The sequence below is a fragment of the Curcuma longa genome, chromosome 15 (assembly GCF_044706935.1).
Source record: "Curcuma longa cultivar G26 ecotype Majalengka, Jawa Barat chromosome 15, ITB_CL_G26_1.1, whole genome shotgun sequence".
Classification (NCBI taxonomy): domain Eukaryota; kingdom Viridiplantae; phylum Streptophyta; class Magnoliopsida; order Zingiberales; family Zingiberaceae; genus Curcuma; species Curcuma longa.
The window spans coordinates 68,285-88,605 of record NC_133875.1 but is presented as its reverse complement, the minus strand read 5'-3'; the positions used below and the strand labels follow the sequence as shown (position 1 = coordinate 88,605).

Sequence of the window (20,321 nt, the reverse complement as noted above, 5' to 3'; positions counted from 1 at the left end):
GTCGTGATCCACTGCAGTTTCTCGATTTACCTCTTTGATCGTGAAGTCGATCATGTGGGACCGTTAAAGTGGCGAATTCTATTTTTTTTTGTAGAAACAGAAGATGTCTCTTATTCACCTCCACATCACTTCCATATCTCGGTAGAAGAATAGAAAATTAAACGATAATACAAGAACTCAGCTGATCGATTACCAAGCTCCATGGGAGATCGACTGGTAATCGATCAGTTGATCGATTACCAGCCTGGTAATCGATCACCTGATTGATTACCAGCGTTGATGAGAAAAATTAGCGATGTTTAATCGATTCCTTAATCGATTAAACACCTGGGTTCGAATAGGAAACTTCCAAAATCATACCAAATTCTCCGATCGGATTAAAATCTAATCATACCATATTTATGGTACAAATCATACCATGTTTGGGAGATGGCTAGGCTATAAAAGAAGGGGCTTGCCAAGGGTTGAAAGACACGACACAATAAGTTTTGGTGGCCGAAACCCTCGGCAGCCACAGCCCCCTTCCTCTTCTCTTTTCTCCAGACAAAGAGAAGGAAGGAAAGTTTAGCTAGCCATCGGAGAGGAGAATTCTGGTGGAGAAATTCTTGAAGGATCGTTGCCCACACAACGTTCGAGAAAAGGAGAGGAATACAGCAGAAGATCAAGAGGTCTTCGGGTACAAACTTCATAAGGTATAATTTAATGTTTCCGCATAAGTTAAATTATTCCTTGGACCATGTAAACCAAACACAAGAGCCCAATGATCTAAATGAGTCGATCAAACTTCGTTTGATCGACTATGAAGGCAACTTGAGATCGTTTCCGGGAAAATTTTTCTTCTACAAGAATCTACCGGAATGGTTTTTCAAGACTTTCCCAACATGCATTACCTCCTTAAGCTCTTGCTGTTGTTGAATAATTCCACTAGAACTCTCATAGTCTTCTTGGTTTGAATTTGAATCTTGAAAATAGGTGGGCTGCTAAAAATTCTCTAAAATCTGTCAACTTTGAGAAAATTATTATTGGCACTGATTTGGGAGTTGAAATGGATGGTTTTGATGCTGAAAATTCCCTTGAGAGTTCTATGAATGTTGCTGAAAATTAGTGTTTTAAAAAGCCTGATTTAGGGGCTGTTGGAAGTTGCCATAAGGCTGTAAAAAATCCTGGTTTAAAGGCTGAAACTGTGCTTGCTGAAAGTTATTGAATTGATCCTGTGAATGATGGAATTGAGGCTGAAAATTGTTGTAGGGTTGCTGAAAACTTTATTATTGATATGGTTGCTGAAATGTTTGATTTGGGTGTTGGAATTGATTGTTTAGCTGTTGAAATTGATTGGAATGCTGTTGGAAACCTTGTTGAAACTGCCCACACTGAAAATAATGGAATTGAGGTTGAAATTGTTGATAAGATTCCTGCATATAAAAATTTTACTATTCAGATTGTTGAGAAAATGATTGTTGATAAAATGAATTTCTATACATTTTAGAAACCAACAATGTTCAAAGCAACAATAAAGAAAATTATTCATAAGATTAAATCAAACAATTTCTACTAGAGTCCCCGGCAACGGCGCTAAAATTTGGCAGAGCCCTAGATTTGCTATGCGTCACGAGTAGGGTTGCAAATTGATTTTAAATTTTTGAAAACCCACAATGAATACAAACAAATGAAGTATAGGGGCCTTAAGTCATATTTTTCCAAGGACTAATAGAAAAATTGTTTAATTCGAGCTTTCATGTCGTTCTTTTTGGGTTTTTCGAATATAAATGGGGTTTTGATGTTTTCAAATCAAAATGCAAATGAAAGAAATTAAAACAGGGATGAATTAATGACACTTGTGAGTAAAACCAAATTATCCTTAACCTAGAAATGCAATGCAAGAAATTTAGGACTTTAACAGCTAAACTAAAATAAGAAATGAGTTTAAAGAAACTAATCTAGCTTCAGAAAAAATCAAAGCAAGATGCAATCCAACTAATCACTACAATTCATCCAACACAATCAACACAAATTTGAACAACCAACTTAAAACCTAAAACCTGTATTTAACTCAACATGCTGGCACGGAACAGTGTCTTGGAATTTCAGAGTTTTCGGAAGGTTTGTAACAAGCCAGAACAACTCTAAAACAATTAGATACTCAAGTTCACTCAACTCACATCAACACTAATGCTTAAACTGAAATTAGAAAGTGAAATTACAAACTGATACGCAGGATCAAAAATGGCACGAACAATAGCAACACCTAGATTATCAGAAACTGAAATTAGACAATGAGCAAGAAATGCAAGTTGATGGCACACTACAAGAAACTATAAAAATAGCGACGAAATATTAGCGACGAATTTTATTTTCGTTGCTAATGCAGATATTTGCGACGAAAAAACTTTTTCGTCGCTAAAACAACCATTTTACGACGAAAATACTATTTCGTCCCTAAATATTAGCGACGAAAGTTGTCAATTCGTCGCTAAATTTTTTTTTTGCGGCGAAAATTGATTTTCGTCGTTAACATTTATCGGCGAAAAAAAATAAAAACTGTGGTTAGCCCTTTGTTTGCGACGAAAATACCATTTTCGTCGCTAAACATTTTTTTAATATTAGCGACGAAAATAAACATTTCGCCGCTAACCTTCGCCTAACCCTAAAGCCCTAGCCCCATCCCATCCCGCGTCGTTTTTTGATTTTCGTTGGAAAAAAATATTTAGCGACGAAATAATTAAAAATCGTCGCTAAACATTAAATATTTGCGGCGAAATTTATTAGTTTCGTCGCTAATCTTCGTCTAAACCCCCGATCGCCCCCCGTGCCCTAACTCTGCGCCCTTTCTCCCCTCCGAGCCTCCGTCTCCTTTCTCCCGCTCGCCTCTTCCCCCTCCGCCGCCTGCCCGAGTCCGCCGGCTCCCTTTGCCTCCTGTGCTGCCCCCTCACGCGCTTGCTGTCCCCGAGTCCGCCGGCTGTGGTGCCCCCTCCGCCTCCCTCCTGTGCTGCCCCCCTCAGCCGCCCGTGTCCGCCGGCTCCGCCTCCTGTGCTGCCCCCCTCAGCCGCCCGTGTCCATGTGAATTCTCTCAGTTGTTCCATGTGAATTCTCTCCTTCTCCCCCTACTGCTAAACACTACGTCAAGTCAAGAAGGAAAGCTTCAGCGGATTCAGACTAAGAAGGTCTGTTTTCTTTCCTCACTCTGCTTTGCAAGTTCAGAAAAAAAAATTAAATCAATATAAAGTTGAGAAATTTTTTCCTGGTTAAAGTTCTTTAAATTGGGTTGAGGGTTAGTGTCATTGATCTGAGCCTTTTCGTACTGTTTGTGTATCCTTGTCCTCTGTGTGAATATGATTTCTTCTTCTTTTCCCATTTTTTTCTGATTCAATTATTGTTTATCTAGCCTTCTTGAGTTTAATGTAGAGCTTGAACCTACTTCTTATTATTGTTTTTGATTAAACATGCAATGAGAAGCTGACCTACAGCTTCAAAATTCAGATAAAAACAATAAGTAGCAGCTGTTCATGATTGAGAAAGCAGTCATAAACAATTAAGGCATCAATTTAGTCAGCTGTGGCAAACCAACTTCTCGATCTCATGGTTCATTTTCTACAGATTCTGATTCTGGAATTGTATTATATTCAATTGGTAGGGTGGTGATGCCAAGCTTCATCTTGCCCCTGATTAAAAGTAGATCTTTTTCTCCCTATTGTTATGTCCCGATTTGAGGGATTCTCGGTTTCTGTCAATTGTTCGGGTTTGTGTCAACACATATTTATATGATTTTTTTGAGTTATTTTAGGATATGAAATTTTTCATGTATTTCACCAGGTTGTTTAAATATGGACAAAAATTGGATAATGATCGAGAATCGGATTAGCCATGAATACATAAATGGGTTACATGAGTTCTTAAAGATGGCGGAGAATTATATGATAAGTTTGAATTTATCAAAAATTCGTTGTCCATGTCGGCGGTGTGGCAATTTGTTTAAATATGAATTGGATTATGTTCGAGGACATCTTTATAGGTGGGGATTTGACAAATTATATAAAGTCTGGAATTTTCATGGAGAAGCTGCTACATCATCTGGTAATATAAGTATTGATAATGAAACTGCAAACGATTGTGATTTTGAAGACGATGATTTTGAAGACATGTTTACTGATTTAAGAAATGCACAAAATATCAACATCAGCGCACCTCAATTCGATGATATCCCTGCAAATATGAATCCAAATGATATGAGAGGAAGTTATACTTCAATGTTTGAAGCAGCAAAAAAAGAGTTGTACCACAATTGCACAAATTTTTCTATATTCAATTTTTTGGTGAAGTTAATGCATGTGAAGGTGTTAAATGGCTGGAGCAACAAATCTTTTGATATGCTACTTCAGTTATTGCAAGAGGCATTTCCCAAACCAAATGCAATTCCAAACTCTCATTATGAAGCAAAAAAATTGTTAAAAGAGTTGGGATTGACTTATGAGAAGATACATGTATGTAAGAATGATTGTATATTATTTTGGGGTGAGCACGAGAATAAAGATATCTGTCCAGTATGCAAGGAGTCTAGATACAAGTATGATGGGATGAATAAGAAAAAGAATGCTCAAAAAATTCTCCGATATTTTCCTATAAAGCCCAGATTGAAACGGTTGTTTATTTCAGAACATACAGCAAAAGATATGAGATGGCATAAAGAAAAGCGGGTTGAAACAGATGGTGTATTACGACATCCAGCTGATAGTGAATCATGGAAAGAATTTGACATGTCGCATGAAATATTTGCAAGTGATCCACGAAATATTCGGTTAGGGTTGGCTACTGATGGTTTTAATCCATTTGGAAACATGTCAAATGCTTATAGTATGTGGCCGGTTATACTTGTGAATTATAATTTACCACCATGGAAAATGATGAAGCCATCATACTTTATCATGTCTCTTTTAATTCCTGGACCTAAATCACCTGGAAAAGAGATAGATGTATACTTGCGACCTTTGATCAATGACCTGAAAGAGCTATGGGATGATGGGGTGGAAGCATATGATGCATCGACTGAACAAGTATTTCAATTACATGCTGCTGTGATGTGGACTATTCATGACTTTCCAGCATATGGAACAATATCCGGATGGAGCACAAAGGGTTATAAAGCATGTCCAGTATGTCTGCATGAAACTAAATCTCAAAGATTACGGAGTAAAATATGCTACACATGTCACCGTCGATTCTTGAATGTGCATCATCCATGGCGTAAAAATAAGTATTTCAATGGAAAGGTTGAACAAGAAAGACCACCACAACAATTTAGTGGTTATGATATTTTAGCACAATTGGATGCATTACCTCAGGTGACATTCAGTAAGCATCCTACATTAAGTAAAAAAAGGCAGAGATCTTCTGATGATACAAATTGGGTAAAGAAGTCTATATTTTTTGAGTTAGAGTATTGGCCAGATTTAAAGTTGAGACACAATCTAGATGTGATGCATATTGAAAAAAACATCTGTGATGCTTTGATTGGTACATTATTAAATATAGATGGAAAGTCGAAAGACACATTGAAAGCAAGATTAGACTTGCAGGATATGGGGATTAGAAGTGAATTGCATTTGAAGAAAGTAGGAGACAAGTTTAGTAAACCATATGCAAGTTACACATTGACATTGGAAGAAAGACGTGAATTTTGTCAATTTTTAAAGTCTGTGAAGTTTCCTGATGGATATGCTGCTAATATATCTAAAAATGTGAATGCAAATGATGGAAAGTTATATGGACTCAAATCCCATGACTGTCATGTCTTGTTGCAAAGAATACTTCCAGTGGCTATACGTAAATTCTTCCCAAAAGACATATGCGGCACACTGATTGAGTTATGTGAGTTTTTCAAAAAGATAACAGCAAGATCTTTACACATAGCGGACTTAAGTAAAATGGAGGAGGAAATAGTTCTCATATTATGTAAGATGGAACGAATATTTCCCCCAGCTTTTTTTGACATTATGGTTCATTTGGCAGTTCATTTACCTCGTGAAGCTATGTTAGCTGGACCTGTTTCCTCACGATGGATGTATCCCTTTGAACGATATTTGGGCAGACTTAAAAAATATGTTCGTAATAAAGCAAGACCTGAAGGATCTATTGCAGAGGGGTATATTGTAAATGAGGCATTGACTTTTAGTTCTTTATATATGAGTCAAATTGAGACAAGATTTACCAGACCAGAACGAAATAAAGATGTTCAACCAGTAATATGCAATTTAAGTGTTTTCTCACAACAAGCAAGAGTCTTTGGCAACCAGCATAATCAAAAATTGCCTGCAACTTTGCATAAGAAAGCACATTGGTATATTCTCAACAATTGTAAAGAAGTTGATCCATATCGGAAGTAAGTTTTTACATTCTATTATTATTTTTTTTCTAAATCGTCACTAAATTGTAATTTAACCATTTATGCAGCGAGCATCTTCAACTTCTATCACATAAAGTTCCTTCAAATCAACTTCTACAATACCATGAGAGAGATTTTCCACAGTGGTTTAGAGATAGAATGATAACTTTAAAGAATTCAACAAATTCAGAGATCACACATGAGTTGTACTATTTAGCTTTGGGACCTGATGTTGAAGTTCAACTATATGATGCTTGCATTGTAAATGGTATTCGATACCATACAAGGTCACGTGATTCTCGCAGAACTACTCAGAATAGTGGGGTTAGCGTACCATCATCTGATGATGGTGACAATTTGGATTTTTTTGGAGTGTTGAAGGATGTTGTTCAACTATTTTACTCTTTCAAGTATAAAGTACAATTATTCTGGTGTGACTGGTTCCAATGTAATCCTAAAAAAAAATCAATGGTTGAAGAGTTTGGCTTCTTATGTATTGACACTTCTAAAACATGGTACACTGATGACCCATTTATTTTAGCCAACCAAGCAAGACAAGTTTATTATTTAAATGATATAAAGCGTGGAGGCCATTGGAAGGTAGTGCAAAAGGTTCAACATCGAGAAATATACGAGGTAACTGAAGTTGATGAAGCATTTGAAGAAATTGAAAATAATTTAGATACTGATGTTAACCAAGATATTTCATCTAATGAGGCAAGTTCAAGTTCAATTGTTGGTGAAGACTTAGAGATATCCCATCTTTGTAGATTAGATGTTGAGCATCAACATTTAGATATGTCAAATGCACAAGTGGAATTATTTATGGATGCTCAAAGTATTCTTAACGATGAGGATATTGATACTGAAGTTGATAGTGATGCAGATGATCATTTATCTTCTACAGATGATGATAGTGATTAATATTTATTTACATGGTATATATATATATTTGATCTTTTTTTATTTCATTTCCATAAGATATTGTTTCATTACTTGTTCATTTATATATGATGCATATGTTACAGTCATGCCACCTAAGAGGATTGAGCATCTACCGGTCGTGCCTACACCAGATGATGATAGTTCTCCTTCTGGTTAGTTTTTGTTGTATTTAAATTACAAAAGGTTTATTTACTTTGTTATTTGTTAAAGTAATTCATTTGTTAATTCTTAATTCTTTTGCACCTACAGGCCGACCGTTACGTAGGGAGACACGTGGTACACATTCTGATCGGCTGCGACGCCAGATCGAGGAGCGGGGTAGATTACCCATTACTTTCCGTAAGAGCGATGGCCATCCGATTGGCCCCAATGCAGCTGCATTTATGACTGAGTTGGGTGTTTCAATAAAGAAGTTTGCTCCGTTACAAATTAAGAGTTGGAAGCATATCCCCGCTGATAGGAAGAATATGATATATGATCGATTATCAGTAAGTACTAATAATTTATAATTACATTTTTATTATTAATCACATGCCAAATTTATATTATTTATTTTTTCAGGCTGCTTTTGATATTAGTTTTGAGGAGGGTCCATCGTCTGTTAGAAAGGAGACGGACAGATTAATGAGCGCAAGATATAGAGATAATCGAAGTAAAATGCATACCCATTATAAAAAGCTATTGCACCTTCCTCCTATCGAGCGGCGGCAACATATGCCAACTGAGTTTTGTGAGATAGAAGCTGATTGGCACTATATGTGTGATTTGTTTGAGTCAGAGGCATTTCAGGTAACTTATTCTAATGTACCTGTTTTGTTGTCTTTGCATTATATTATTCATATGAATTTTTGTATGATAGGCACGATCTGCAAAAAATGTTGAAAATCGGGCAAAACTTCCATTTAATCATCGGGGAGGCTCTAAATCATTTATTCAATACAGTTATGACGGTGTAAGTATAAATTGTATAACTATCGTATATATAATGTATGAATTACAATATTAACACATTAATTTTTTCAGATCGATCAGTCACAGCGAAAAGATCGGATTACCGTCTTTAATGAAACTCATTACAGCACGTCAAAAGGGTGGGTTGGGGAGAGGGCCGCAACTGCATACGTAAGTTATTTATAATTTACTAAATTTGTTATTAATCATGTAGAATTAATTTTATATATATTTTAACATATTTGTTATTCTTAGGATGATATGGTCAGACTGCGTGATGAATATGTTCAGACACAAGAATCTTCAGGAAATGACATCGATGCAGTACAAATTGCGGATACAGTTTGTGATCGAGTCCTCGGTACACGCTCGGGCTATATTAGAGGACTTGGAAGTGGGCCAAAGCCAGTTAGGTCCACTTCTTCAGATGCCACCTCCTCATCTAGAACCACTAATACAGCACTGCGTGAAAGGCTCGAAGGCACTGAAGCAGAGTTAGCGACCACCCGACTTCAATTAGCAACCACTCAGGATCAGTTAGCAAGCACCCAAGATCAGTTGCAAGCTATGAGATCCAGACAAGATATATTTGAACAAATTCTTAATCAGTTGGCACCTGGAGCGCTACAATCTTTAATCCATGATTCTTCTTCAGCTCCACCTCCCCCTGCACCTTAGGTTGTGATGGTAAGTTAAATCTTAACCATCTCTGCTTTTGTTTTAATTAAAGGGCACAGTTATTGTTTTTGAACCACAGTTTTTATTCGCTCTAAGTTGTAATGTTTTTTAGTGAGAATTCCACCATGCTTGAGCGAGTGCAATATCAGGATTGTGCATGAGGTAAATTTATTCATTTAGCGTGTTAACATTTAGGAATGCAAAGATCGATGTAGAGGTTTGTTTAAAAAAACGTGATTTTCTAAGGCTTTGTCGTATAAGATTGTTAAATTATCGCCAGTCAAAACTATTGGCTATTATTCGTAGTGGTGAGAAAAACATGGATTGGTCACTTATTAGATCGTAGGCTTAACAAAGCTATCCTGGAAAATGTGACAATGTCACATATTCAGTGTGCTATCTAGGAAAATGAAAACTGGAAGTCTAATCGGACTTCTTATCCAAGTGAATTGCAAATCTTGCTGCATTATTGAGAAAGGAGCAAAGAAGCTTTGTCCTTGCACTAGCTTTGACAATCTAAACATTTTATCAGGTTTTATTTTTGGATATAGTTTATCTTAAGGCATGACGAGTTCAGAAAATGCAGAGACATTAGTGGCATTATCCAGCTAATTTAATTACTTGTCTGCTGCTATTAATACTTATTTTATCTTCAAAAATTTGTTATTCATTAATCAAGCCAAGAGTAATAACAAATGATCACCTTTCATTTGCCATTTCAGAGTTTCACTGCAGAGACATGTATGCTATGTGTGGGAAGCAAGTCTTGGATACAAAGCTCAATGTTTATGATGACTAGACTGCATTGTAATTGATGAGATGTAATATCTAACAACTTCTGACTTATGTTTTGACTTTTATATTTCTGGATTGTAATATCTAACAACCTGCATTGTAGTTTCATATATTTCTGGATGTTGGATGTGAATGTGAATGTGAATTCGATCTGTGTTGTTCTGATGTGTGTTTTGTTCTGTACAGGTTGTGTTTTGTGTTGTTCTGTTGTGTTTTATGTTGGTATGTTGTGTTTTGTGTTTTGTTCTGTATATGTACAGGTTGTTGTCCGGGTTACTGGACGTTGTCCAGGTTACTGGACGGGTGGGTAGGGGAATCACGTAGGTTAGCGACGAAATCATGAACAATTCGTCGCTAACCTATGATGCATTAGCGACGAATTTCCATTATTTCGTCGCTAATGTATATAGTTTAGCGACGAATTTCCATGATTTCGTCGCTAACCATTCGGTTTTTTCACCAACCAACGACTCGATTTAGCTACGATATTATAAAACTCGTCGCTAATATTTGAAATTTTAGCAACGAAAGTTTAATATTTCGTCGCTAATATTAGAGACGAATTTTCGGGGATTAGCGACGATTATAATATCGCCGCTAATGTTAGCGACGAATTTTCAAAATTTCGTCGCTAACGTTAATTTGCGACAAGCTTATAGCGACAAAAATAGCGACGATATATTATCGTCGCTAAGATGTGTTAGCGACGAAATTATTAGGTTAGCGACGAAAATATTTCGTCGCTAAATACCTGAATTCTTGTAGTGAGGTCGTCGGAGAAACCCTCGCCATCGCGCCTCCTCCAGCTGTCGGAATATACCCAATCGGCCGGCTTCAGACTCCTCGGGCATCAAGCAACTCAATGGAAGAAGTTTGGGTGGATAGGGATGGCCCTATCCGTATGTCGCCGAGCAGGGGAGTGGCGTCGGGACGAAGATAAACAGTGGCGCAGCCACTGTTCATCGAATTAAACTTAAGTTTAAATACCGCCGATTAATCAGCCGATCAGGACCGTCTGTTTTGAATCTGATGGTCTAGACTTGATCTAGGGCTTTAAGGCAGCGTAGGGCTTGGAAAAATTTGTGGATCTTGATTAGACTTGAGTTAGGTCATGTTCTCCATGTGGACTTAATCAATTTGGGCAAATTAGCTCGATTTGATCGCGATTGAGCTCGAGCTTGGTCTGAGTTGAACCCTACAATCAATTAAAACTCAATTAATGTAACATTTGTCATTAAATCATGAAAATTATAATCAAGCTTCAGATTATGCAATATAGGACAAATACAATCAAATCGATTCATTTCATAATTTATTTTCATGTAAAAACTCAAAATTGAATCGATTAAAAATGCATAAAATCCTAACTCATCAAACACCTCTCAAATCTAACAGTCGAGCCTTGGCCCTCGTGAGAGTCGTCGGCCGTCTTCTTTCTGAGCACGACGCCTCTACCACCACGAAGGTCATCTCTGTTCCTGGTGTTTCGATCGTGTATATGCCATACCTTTCTGGTTTCCTCTCTGCCTCACAATTGCGAGTTACTGGGTTGCTGGCCCAAACCTCGAATCGGCTTGTGAAGCCGCCGAAGTAGGAATCAGAAGTTAGGGCCAAGATCTTCATGTCCTATCATCATAAATCATAAAAAGTAATCATCCGAACTAAAGAGATGAAAGAATGAAGAATTAGGAGTTTATGCAAAATATGCTTATGAAATATAATAATTATATGTTATATGATACCGAAAATATATGGATGATTCACACACATTAACGGGGGAATATATCAAAGACTTGTTGGAACATTAATATACTTAGTTCACACAAGATTAGATCTCGCCTATGCTCTAAGGTTATAGTCAATTCATGCATAATCCAGTGAGAAACATATGAACACAATCAATCATATTTTGAGGTATCTAAACTCAGCTCCAGGAAAGGAAATTATATTCTTTAACAACACAAACAAATAAAATATTAAGGTATCTATAGATGCTTACTGGGTCGGAACAATTGATGATAGGTAATCAATTTCAAGATACCTTATACCTTACATTTGTAGGTGGGAATTTAGTTATATGGAGAAACAAAAAAAAATAGAGTGTTGTTGCACGATCTAGTATAGAAGTTGAGTATAGAGGGATGACCTTAGGAATTTTGGAGTATTATGGTTGAAATTTCTTTTAAAACGTCTAGACTATTCTTTGGAGATATCAATTCAGCAATACTATGATAACAAAGCAACATATGATATAGTCCATAATCTAGTTCAATATGATCCTACAAAGCATGTCCATATGAAAAAAATGTGAAACTATCAAAGATTTGATCAGAAGATTAATTAGTTGATATCCTTACTAAAGAAGTATCTAAATGGACGCTCTCAAAATCCTTAGACAAGTTGAGCATTTTTGACATCTATACATTAATTTGAGGGCCAGGGAGTGTTAAAATATTCAATAATTTTAAGAAAACATAATAGTATAGAATTTTTTTATTTAAAAAATCTAAATCGTGTTATTTATATAGAAAAGAGGTTAAGATTTCATTTGTTAAATTATATTTTTAAGAGTTAATACAACTGGATAATGTTGAAGTGCAAGACGTGGACTATGGACTTAGTTTATTATATGGTTGATGAAACTAGGATTACATTGGACTTTACACATGCATGGCCATAATCTTCCCCCAACCCCCAAGCTACGTGCTTTACATGTGGCCGTATTCATTGTCCAAACCACAAGCTATTTAAATTAAAGTCTTGGTAAGTGACAGGTCGCTAGAGAAAGCATGAAGCAAAGAAACATAGTTTTACCTCTAGCTTTGTCTAATCGAAATTATATATGAAAAATATGTCAAATAGTGTTGCCTTTTTCCATCAACGATAGTGGATATATACATGGGTCCACGTTTCTGGGCAAGTTCGAATTCTTCACAAGTAGGGCTCTTAACCTCTCTCTAATGGTTGACTTCAAAGGCCAAAAAGCTAGCGTTGGCTTGATGCATGTGGGTTGGCTCTCATGTTACTCTAATTCCATTGTGGACAACCACCAGACAAAGCTCCATAAGATGGTACACATATGATTGCTTCCTCAACAAACAAGGTTTCTTTTTTTTAAAAAAAATGCATTTTTATTCAGAGTAGATTTATTTCATAATGCAAATGTTTTAACTGGATGATATTGTTAATATGGCCAAACAATTTCAATTATTTTTGATAAACGATTATACTCCCACCAGATAAATTAATTGATTTAATTTTGAAAGCCAATCTTTTTCATAAAAATGTCATAATATTATTGTTTTATTGGCGATTCAATAAACATCATATTAAATAGGTATGGTTGAGTCTAATTTTAAATATAAAGCAACTTTAACATATGTACATCGGTATATTAAATGGCTAAAAGTGAGAATAGAATGGTCGTAGTAATCAAAAACCTTTCAAGTTTTCACCACATGTATGAAATCATGTCAAAAGAATATTAGAAACCTTACAATATATACCGGAGCATGAAGATTATAATATCTCTTATACCATGTGGATTGAGGAGCAAAATAAGCAGTAGCATGTGAAAACACACACTAGCATCCATGCAGTTAATCCACAACCTAAGTTAATATGCATGCCAATGTATATAATTAACTAAGCATTAACGTAGCAGCCCATCATTCTCCCAAACTTTCCTTAAAATTAAGTTAATTTTTAAAAATAGTTGTTCAATCTAAGCACGCGGGTAATGACGCCCCAGTTTTAATAGTATGAATTATTTGATAAATATTAGTTTGTAATTGAGTGTGGAGGTCCGTGGAAGGGAAGTATACGTACCTGCATGCATGGCTGCATGCAAGCAAGCTTGCTTTTAGCGTACGTGGCGGTCAGTCTGCTTCCCATGCACGTAATGAACGTCCCCAGAAGCCTCCCCTTTGCTTTGTCCCTTGGGACTCACCACATGACCTCGCACCAAACCAAGAAGGGAACAAGCCAAATGCGTCAAGCAAACTACTCTCCCAATCCCCAATCCTTTCTTTCTATATAAACGCGCAGCTCTCCTCCAGTTCCTGCATGGTCCAAATCCCGATGGATGGATTCATATGTCTACTGCTTCCATGCATGCGAGCTAATACTTGAATATGAAGCTAACTCAAACACTTCATCTCTAAGGTAGTTGGCACGGAATTTCTAGCAGGCAGGAATTTGGAATGAGAATATTGACAGGAATTAATATAGAGATTATAATTAACCTTGCAAGCTAGCTCCTATGCCCATTCATGTTTATCTATCAACTCAACTACTGGAGGATCCCTAAATATACTCCTTTGACTGAGTTACTACCCTAGTCATTTGTTTGAAAGTAGTAATATATTAGATTAATGCAGTCAATATCCATTAATATAGTACTGTTCAAAAGGGCATTTCTCTCCGTTATATATATATATATATATATATACACACACACACGGGCCTCTCATGTAGGCACGTGTGTGACACGTCCAGCAACACTTGGAAATTAAAGCTGGCACGCCTAGCTAAGCCTGCGAGACGAATAGATGGAAGACTTGGTACACAGGAAAGAACAGCCAAATCGAAAATTAAAGTAGGTAAAATTAATTACAATTAATAATAGATATTCAAGAAAGAAAGAAACAGTGTAGGCTTTTACACGTCGCTTTCCTTTTGTTGTTATTTATGCGTATCTTACGCACTTTGGAAGCATGCAATTGCATGCATACATGCGCATGCACGTGAAACGAGTTGACGAAACGCCAAGGAGCCTCCATCTGGCGCTCATCCCCTAAAGGTAATATCAACCCTGCCCTAACTTCTTCATATGCCCTACAACACACGAGTCTTATCCCTTTATGTTTGAACTGCGCAAATTGGTGCAGTTGGAGTTGTACTGGACTAGCTAGGTGTGTACATATATATAATGTATAAGTTAAATATTAAAAATGGGAGATGCATCAGATTAGCTTGCCTCTAAATTAAGGCAGTTAGCTATGCATGTTTTGCCAGATGTCAAGCATTCACTGGGCCATGGGACATCCTCCATGGACCAATGTATATATGTATTGCACATCTATCAGGGCTCTTTTCCAAGTCAATTCTTATAGTCAACACAGATGAAGACTATTCCCCCACGTGATTAAGCGTTACGATAAGGGTTTTGTTTGGGAGATGCTGATTGGGAGGCACAACCTGTATATTTATACATGGTGCAAGAAAATCAACCGTTATCTGTAATCCAGAAGAATTATACATATATTTGTGGTAAACAAGCAAATATCTTTGGATTCCTTGTTGGATCCGTTGGGTTCACTTTTGACTTGCTGGTATGAGAGTAAATGAGAGAGAGAGAGAGAGAGAGAGAGAGAGAGAGAGGCAACTTTATTGGATTGGCAGGGAAGAAGACACGAGCAGAGGCAGGCTTAAACCCAACGCAAAGGTGAAGAGTTAACTCTGGTCCACCGCGTGAGTAAAAAAGCAAGCAGCTAATTAATTATTTATTTGTAAGAAAAAGCTGCTCACGAGTCGCGCATGCCAAACCATGCCGCCACCTCCACGTCGCTTTACTTTAGGGCCTAGCTACTCTCCCAAATGCCAATTTATTTATTTATCTTTTTTTTTTGGCAGAGGGATTTTAGTCCAATTTACCTTTTTATTATTACATTCTTGAGTTTCTCTTTTAACTAGACAATTCCTAAACCTAAAATTAGTTTCAACTAAGGATAAGTATATGATGCAAGATGGTAAAACAAAATTGAAATTTGTTCATTATTGTTAATATGAGAAAGACAAAAGTTTTTGTTTTCCGAAACTCCATGTTCTCTACTGAACGGCGAATTGAACCAAAAAAACACTTCTTTTTTTGCATTCTATACAGAAGAAAAGAAGGAAAATAAACATTCGAGTAAAGAAAAAAACAACGGAATTAAATAAAAAGGCCTTGCACGCACCAAAAAAAAACCAAAAATAATCAAAAATAAAAATCCGCCCTCTCTCTCTCTCTCTCTCTCTTCATTACTCGTTACCAGCCACCTCCGGCAGACCACCAACGGCGGCGGCGGCGGCAGCGTCGAGCCACCGCTCCATGGGAGCACACTCTGCCTTGTGCACTAGCTTCCAATGGAGAGCTTGGCAGGCCCTCGAGCAGTAATTGACAGCTCCGCAGACGGAACATCGCCGGAATTCGTGGCGACGCGTTTCCGGGCGGCCACAGCCGGTGTGGGAGCAGAGTCGGAGACCCTCGTCACCCTTCCCACCGCCAGGTCCCCTCTGCACGAACCACTCCGCCATGAATTGGTTCGCCGGATGTGATTCCGGGGGCGGGACGTTGCAGCCATAATCGCTGAGGAGGGAGCAGCCGGAAGCTAGGGCGTGGTGGTGGTTGTGATTCTGCCGCCAGGCTGTATGGGAGGCGGAGGAGGACTTGAGGACGGATGCTAGCTCTCGGGCGTTGGCCTGGACAAGGAATCGACGGCCCTCCGCGACGTTCCGTCGGACTCCATAACCGTCCTGGAGGCAATGGCCGAGCTCCCGAAGCGCGTCTACATGGCCGAGAAACGCCGCGTGGGCACACAGCGCCACACCGGCGTGGAGGTCTTTGTCTCCCTTGGAGCCGCCACTTCCGTTGAACTGAATCACGGCGAGGGAGTACAGAGCTGCCGGGTGAGACCCCATCGCCGCCCGGGCCATCAGCGCCGCCCCGCTTCCCCTGTTCTCTAGGCAGTAGAATCGAATCTGCATACCCAGTTTTCACACAAAGATCACATCTTTACCCCTCGAATCTCTCGAAACCCTTCGATTTAGTCGATGAATGAACACCTACCATTCCCAGCACGTAACAAGCTTCAACGTTTCCGGCATCGGCGCACTGCTTCAGGAATTTATGCGCCGAATCCGACCAATTTTTCGCCTTAATTACGAGAGATTTCAGAGACGCCTTGGCAAGAACAAGGGGATTCCATCCCAATCCTTTCAATCTCTTGCACCTATTAAATTCAAAAAAAAAAAAAATGACCACATAAATATAAAAAAGGACCAAAATTTTCACGGCAGGTGAGGCGGTGCGTACGTTAGCGTCACGCTCACAAGATCCGTAGGTGAAGCAGCGGTGGCGCTGAGCTTGCAGAGGATGGAAATGATGAGGTCGTCAGGGAGGCCGTCGAAAAGGTCGGCCTTGTCGGAAACGGGTCGACCCTCGTCGTCCATATTCTTGTTCTCGCTGGAACCCCCTCGCCGCCGCCTCTTTTGGCTCCGGTTGTTGGTCGACTTCTCCTCCTCAGGCGACCTCCTCCATTCGGCCTCTCGCTTCGGCCCGGGGTAGCTGATCAGGCCTCGCCTCGTTCGCATCGCTCCCGCAGGTGTTTCCGTAGGCAGGAAGAGGTGAGGCGACAGCTACGGCGAAGGCCAAGGATGCCTAAGGGAGGCGAGAGGGATAAGGCTGCCATGGGCATTTATAGTGGTGCCCGGAGCGGAGAGAGACAGGACCAAACATGGGTCAGGGCTCAAAGGACTTCTCTACCATTACTACTTCTGGGAATCACAACATTACCACGGTCAATACCCGTTGACCGTCGTTTTGGTAACATGCTCGTCAAACACAATTTTGCTTATTGAATTCAAATAGGTGAAATGATTTAATCAAGTACCAATTAATTGCCGCGAAAAGAATGTGGAAATTATCCCGTGAAGTGCGGTCAAATTTCTAACTGCCATAACGACCGCGTCAAATAGAGCTCTCAAATTTCCCAACAGGCCAGGCTCATCTCATCTCCTGTCGTTCAAGTTTTAGGTGAAAAAATAATTAAATGAACAAATTCCTTTTATTTCACTTTGTTGGTTTCAACAGGTGTCCTACCCCAAATTAGAGTGTCGTACCCCAAATTGTACAGGCTGACTAGAAACATACACATGCCATTTCAGGATTCTAATTCAATTTTGTCTCGGTTCTCAGTCTGAGAAGCTAAATGCTGAGTGAGAAATTAGTTGTGCCGAGAGTTGGACTATTAATGATTGGGCTTAGCACAGTTAAATTATTTACGATTCAATTAAGTTGGAGTTAGGTTCGACCAAGTTACAAAGAAGGATATTAAAGTTGACTATTATTCTGTTCATGAAAATTTTGAAAGAGAACAAGTGGTTCTTCCTCACCTCCCCAAAGAGAGAATTGTTATTTTCTTCATTAAGCCTCAAATAAAATCATGGCACCAATATTTCATAAGCAATTTGAGGATGACTTATTGTCAATTTAGGGGAGTTTTGCAAGGAAAGCCAACAACATAAGAAAATTTTAAGTATAGTATTCTATGAATAATGAAATCTGCAATATTGTAGATTTATGTAAGAACAAAACTTAATATTATAATTTTAGAGGCATATCCATGTTTAGATGAAGAATTATAATTCTATAAAATCCTTATTTAGACTAAATAAAACACATCAATCCTTATTTAATTTTTGGTATATTTCTTCTGTCGATAGCAATCATAGTTATGTAAGAACAACCATGTATGTAAGAACAACCTACCTTGACTTTCTTTTGCCCATTAGAAATATAGACATGATAAATAGGAAATACGTGAGGTCACTTTTCTATAGTGTTCTTATTCTACTGGTGGACGGGAATATTTCTTTTTTAAATAATAATTTTATATAACTAAGATGAAAATAGCTGTAATGAACTGTTGTACCATGTAGAGTGATTCTAAACTTTAAACAGATCAACCATGAGTTCACATTATAACGTGACATCTACTTACTATATATATTCATCTACATACCATGAGTTTTTTGTTTAAAAATATTTTTGGTGGATGTTTGTAACACTAACGCTTACATGAGAATATCTTTGAGCATTCTCCGCCTAACTAAAAAAAAAAATAGTACCAAAAGTTTAGGAAATTAATGTCAATGTTTTATTCTTATTTTAGGAAGCTCACTTTGTAACTTTTTTTGTATCATAACCCGATCTAGGCTTATTAAATATGGTGAGATAGATATTACTTTTTATATTCAAATTATTATTCAATGAGGGGATCTAAAAGTCATCGATTTATCTTGAATTTTTCACTAAAAGTCTCTTGCAACAATGCAACCTCACTCTGTAAAATTGAGGATGGTCATGGGAAGTAATTGTAGGAACTCAATGATTTGCTTGACAAGGGAGAAGTCTAATTCGAGGACTTACTTGATCTAGGAAGGAGTTTAGATCAAAGGAGAACTCAACTAAGGTGCAGTCTACTCAAGGGGGTGAAATCCACCTTGAGAAGTGATAATCTGAAGGTTAAACTTTTGACAAATAGAATTGCCAAAGGGGAAGAATAAAGGTTAGGAAACCTTCATCTAAGTTTGGATATAAATTGTATTTTGGATTAAGAAGGTTATTATGAAGCCTTTTCAACGTATACTAAAGGGGGAGGAAAAGTGTTAAACTTAAGAAACCTTCACTTAGGTTTGACATAAGAGATGAAGTTGTTGGTGCTGGAAGCACTGCAAGAACCAAGTGTTTTGAAGTAATACTAAGTGTAAAATTAGATTCTTATGAACTGATGATTTTATGTCAAGTAAAATACGTTACTTGATAGATGGAAGTCCTGATTGAGAATCAGGCGAATTGGCTAAGTTCTAGTAGAGGTTGTTGGGATGTATACTATAAGCCTTATTTTTTGTATAAACATTTATTTTGCAATAATATTGAAATGAGAATCATATTGGTCAAATGTCTGCATTTCTTATGTAATACAGTTGTCCACTTAATTTATATTGTAGATAACATGGTGTGTGTGGTGTCACACACAGAACATGTTATCGGTTCCTTATAAATTATAAATAGTAGCTCACAACCAAGATGGACTAGGACAAACCATTGGAATAGTTGTAGTATAATTAGTATTAGTTTATCTTGACTATTAGATTACACTAGTACACTTTGTGTGTATTGAGCAGGACTGTTTGAGGTTGTTCAATTTATACTGACTATATAATCGAACTAGACCTCAGTTATTATGGATGTGCATGCTCTTGATTCCGATATAATAACAAACACATATACTTAGTTTGTATTTCTTTAATTCATCAAAGGGTGAGATTTATTCGTTAAATCAAAAAACTCGATGAGTTGGGAGATAATGCTATGTATATGGTGTGTTGTTGATTATAGAAGGAAACTGTATCCTAATATTTAGAATGATGATGTCCCCTTAAGAAGCTCATAAGGATTATCATGTAAACCCTGCAGGTGGATTTAGTTCTGCATGATAATAAAGTTGAGTGGTACTACTCTTGGATTCAAAAGTTAATTAATTAAGTTGTCAGTAATTCAATTAATTGATTGACATACGATATCTTAAATACAGGGAGATTAATGCACTCATGATAAGAAGGAGCTCATATTATAATATGGGATTGGTGCGGTAGTTCAATAATAACCCTTTAGTGATATGGGTTATTATTGATAGACTTGAGTTGGGTGTTCAGGGAGAACACAGGAAGCCCAAGCCCATCAGGAGGCCAAAACCAATTCCTCCTCTAGGTCCCTGTTGTCGCCTCTAGATAAAGTCTCGTATCCACCTGA

General features: G+C 37.7%; 3 protein-coding genes across 3 annotated transcripts; 2 read left to right on the top strand and 1 right to left on the bottom strand.

Moving 5' to 3' along the window:
* Positions 1-4,597: 4,597 nt before the first annotated feature.
* LOC141846452 (uncharacterized) lies at positions 4,598-7,300 on the top strand. The gene is made up of 2 exons (XM_074734498.1): positions 4,598-6,373; positions 6,445-7,300. The coding sequence occupies exons 1-2, from the start codon at positions 4,668-4,670 to the stop codon at positions 7,298-7,300; spliced, it is 2,562 nt and encodes an 853-aa protein (XP_074590599.1). The 5' UTR covers positions 4,598-4,667.
* Positions 7,301-7,404: 104 nt separating this feature from the next.
* LOC141846451 (uncharacterized) lies at positions 7,405-8,950 on the top strand. The gene is made up of 6 exons (XM_074734497.1): positions 7,405-7,473; positions 7,571-7,809; positions 7,883-8,110; positions 8,181-8,273; positions 8,345-8,443; positions 8,528-8,950. Exons 1-6 carry the CDS (start codon positions 7,407-7,409, stop codon positions 8,948-8,950), a joined length of 1,149 nt encoding a protein of 382 aa, XP_074590598.1. The 5' UTR covers positions 7,405-7,406.
* Positions 8,951-15,660: 6,710 nt separating this feature from the next.
* LOC141846415 (F-box protein At1g67340-like) lies at positions 15,661-17,159 on the bottom strand. Its single transcript, XM_074734454.1, has 3 exons — positions 16,821-17,159; positions 16,575-16,737; positions 15,661-16,486 (listed from the first exon to the last, which is right to left on the bottom strand). Exons 1-3 carry the CDS (start codon positions 17,096-17,098, stop codon positions 15,767-15,769), a joined length of 1,161 nt encoding a protein of 386 aa, XP_074590555.1. The 5' UTR covers positions 17,099-17,159; the 3' UTR covers positions 15,661-15,766.
* Between the last annotated feature and the right edge of the window lie 3,162 nt (positions 17,160-20,321).

What these genes read in the sequence shown, in the direction of transcription:
- LOC141846452 (XM_074734498.1), top strand. Translation starts at nt 4,668, where the DNA reads ATGAGATGGCATAAAGAAAAGCGGGTTGAAACAGATGGTGTATTACGA. An exon ending in GAAGTTGATCCATATCGGAA is followed by an intron (nt 6,374 to 6,444) that starts GTAAGTTTTTAC and finishes CCATTTATGCAG; the next exon opens with CGAGCATCTTCAACTTCTAT.
- LOC141846451 (XM_074734497.1), top strand. Translation starts at nt 7,407, where the DNA reads ATGCCACCTAAGAGGATTGAGCATCTACCGGTCGTGCCTACACCAGAT. An exon ending in TGATGATAGTTCTCCTTCTG is followed by an intron (nt 7,474 to 7,570) that starts GTTAGTTTTTGT and finishes TTGCACCTACAG; the next exon opens with GCCGACCGTTACGTAGGGAG. An exon ending in TGATATATGATCGATTATCA is followed by an intron (nt 7,810 to 7,882) that starts GTAAGTACTAAT and finishes TTATTTTTTCAG; the next exon opens with GCTGCTTTTGATATTAGTTT.
- LOC141846415 (XM_074734454.1), bottom strand. Translation starts at nt 17,098, where the DNA reads ATGCGAACGAGGCGAGGCCTGATCAGCTACCCCGGGCCGAAGCGAGAG. An exon ending in CTTGTGAGCGTGACGCTAAC is followed by an intron (nt 16,738 to 16,820) that starts GTACGCACCGCC and finishes TGAATTTAATAG; the next exon opens with GTGCAAGAGATTGAAAGGAT. An exon ending in CTTGTTACGTGCTGGGAATG is followed by an intron (nt 16,487 to 16,574) that starts GTAGGTGTTCAT and finishes CTGGGTATGCAG; the next exon opens with ATTCGATTCTACTGCCTAGA.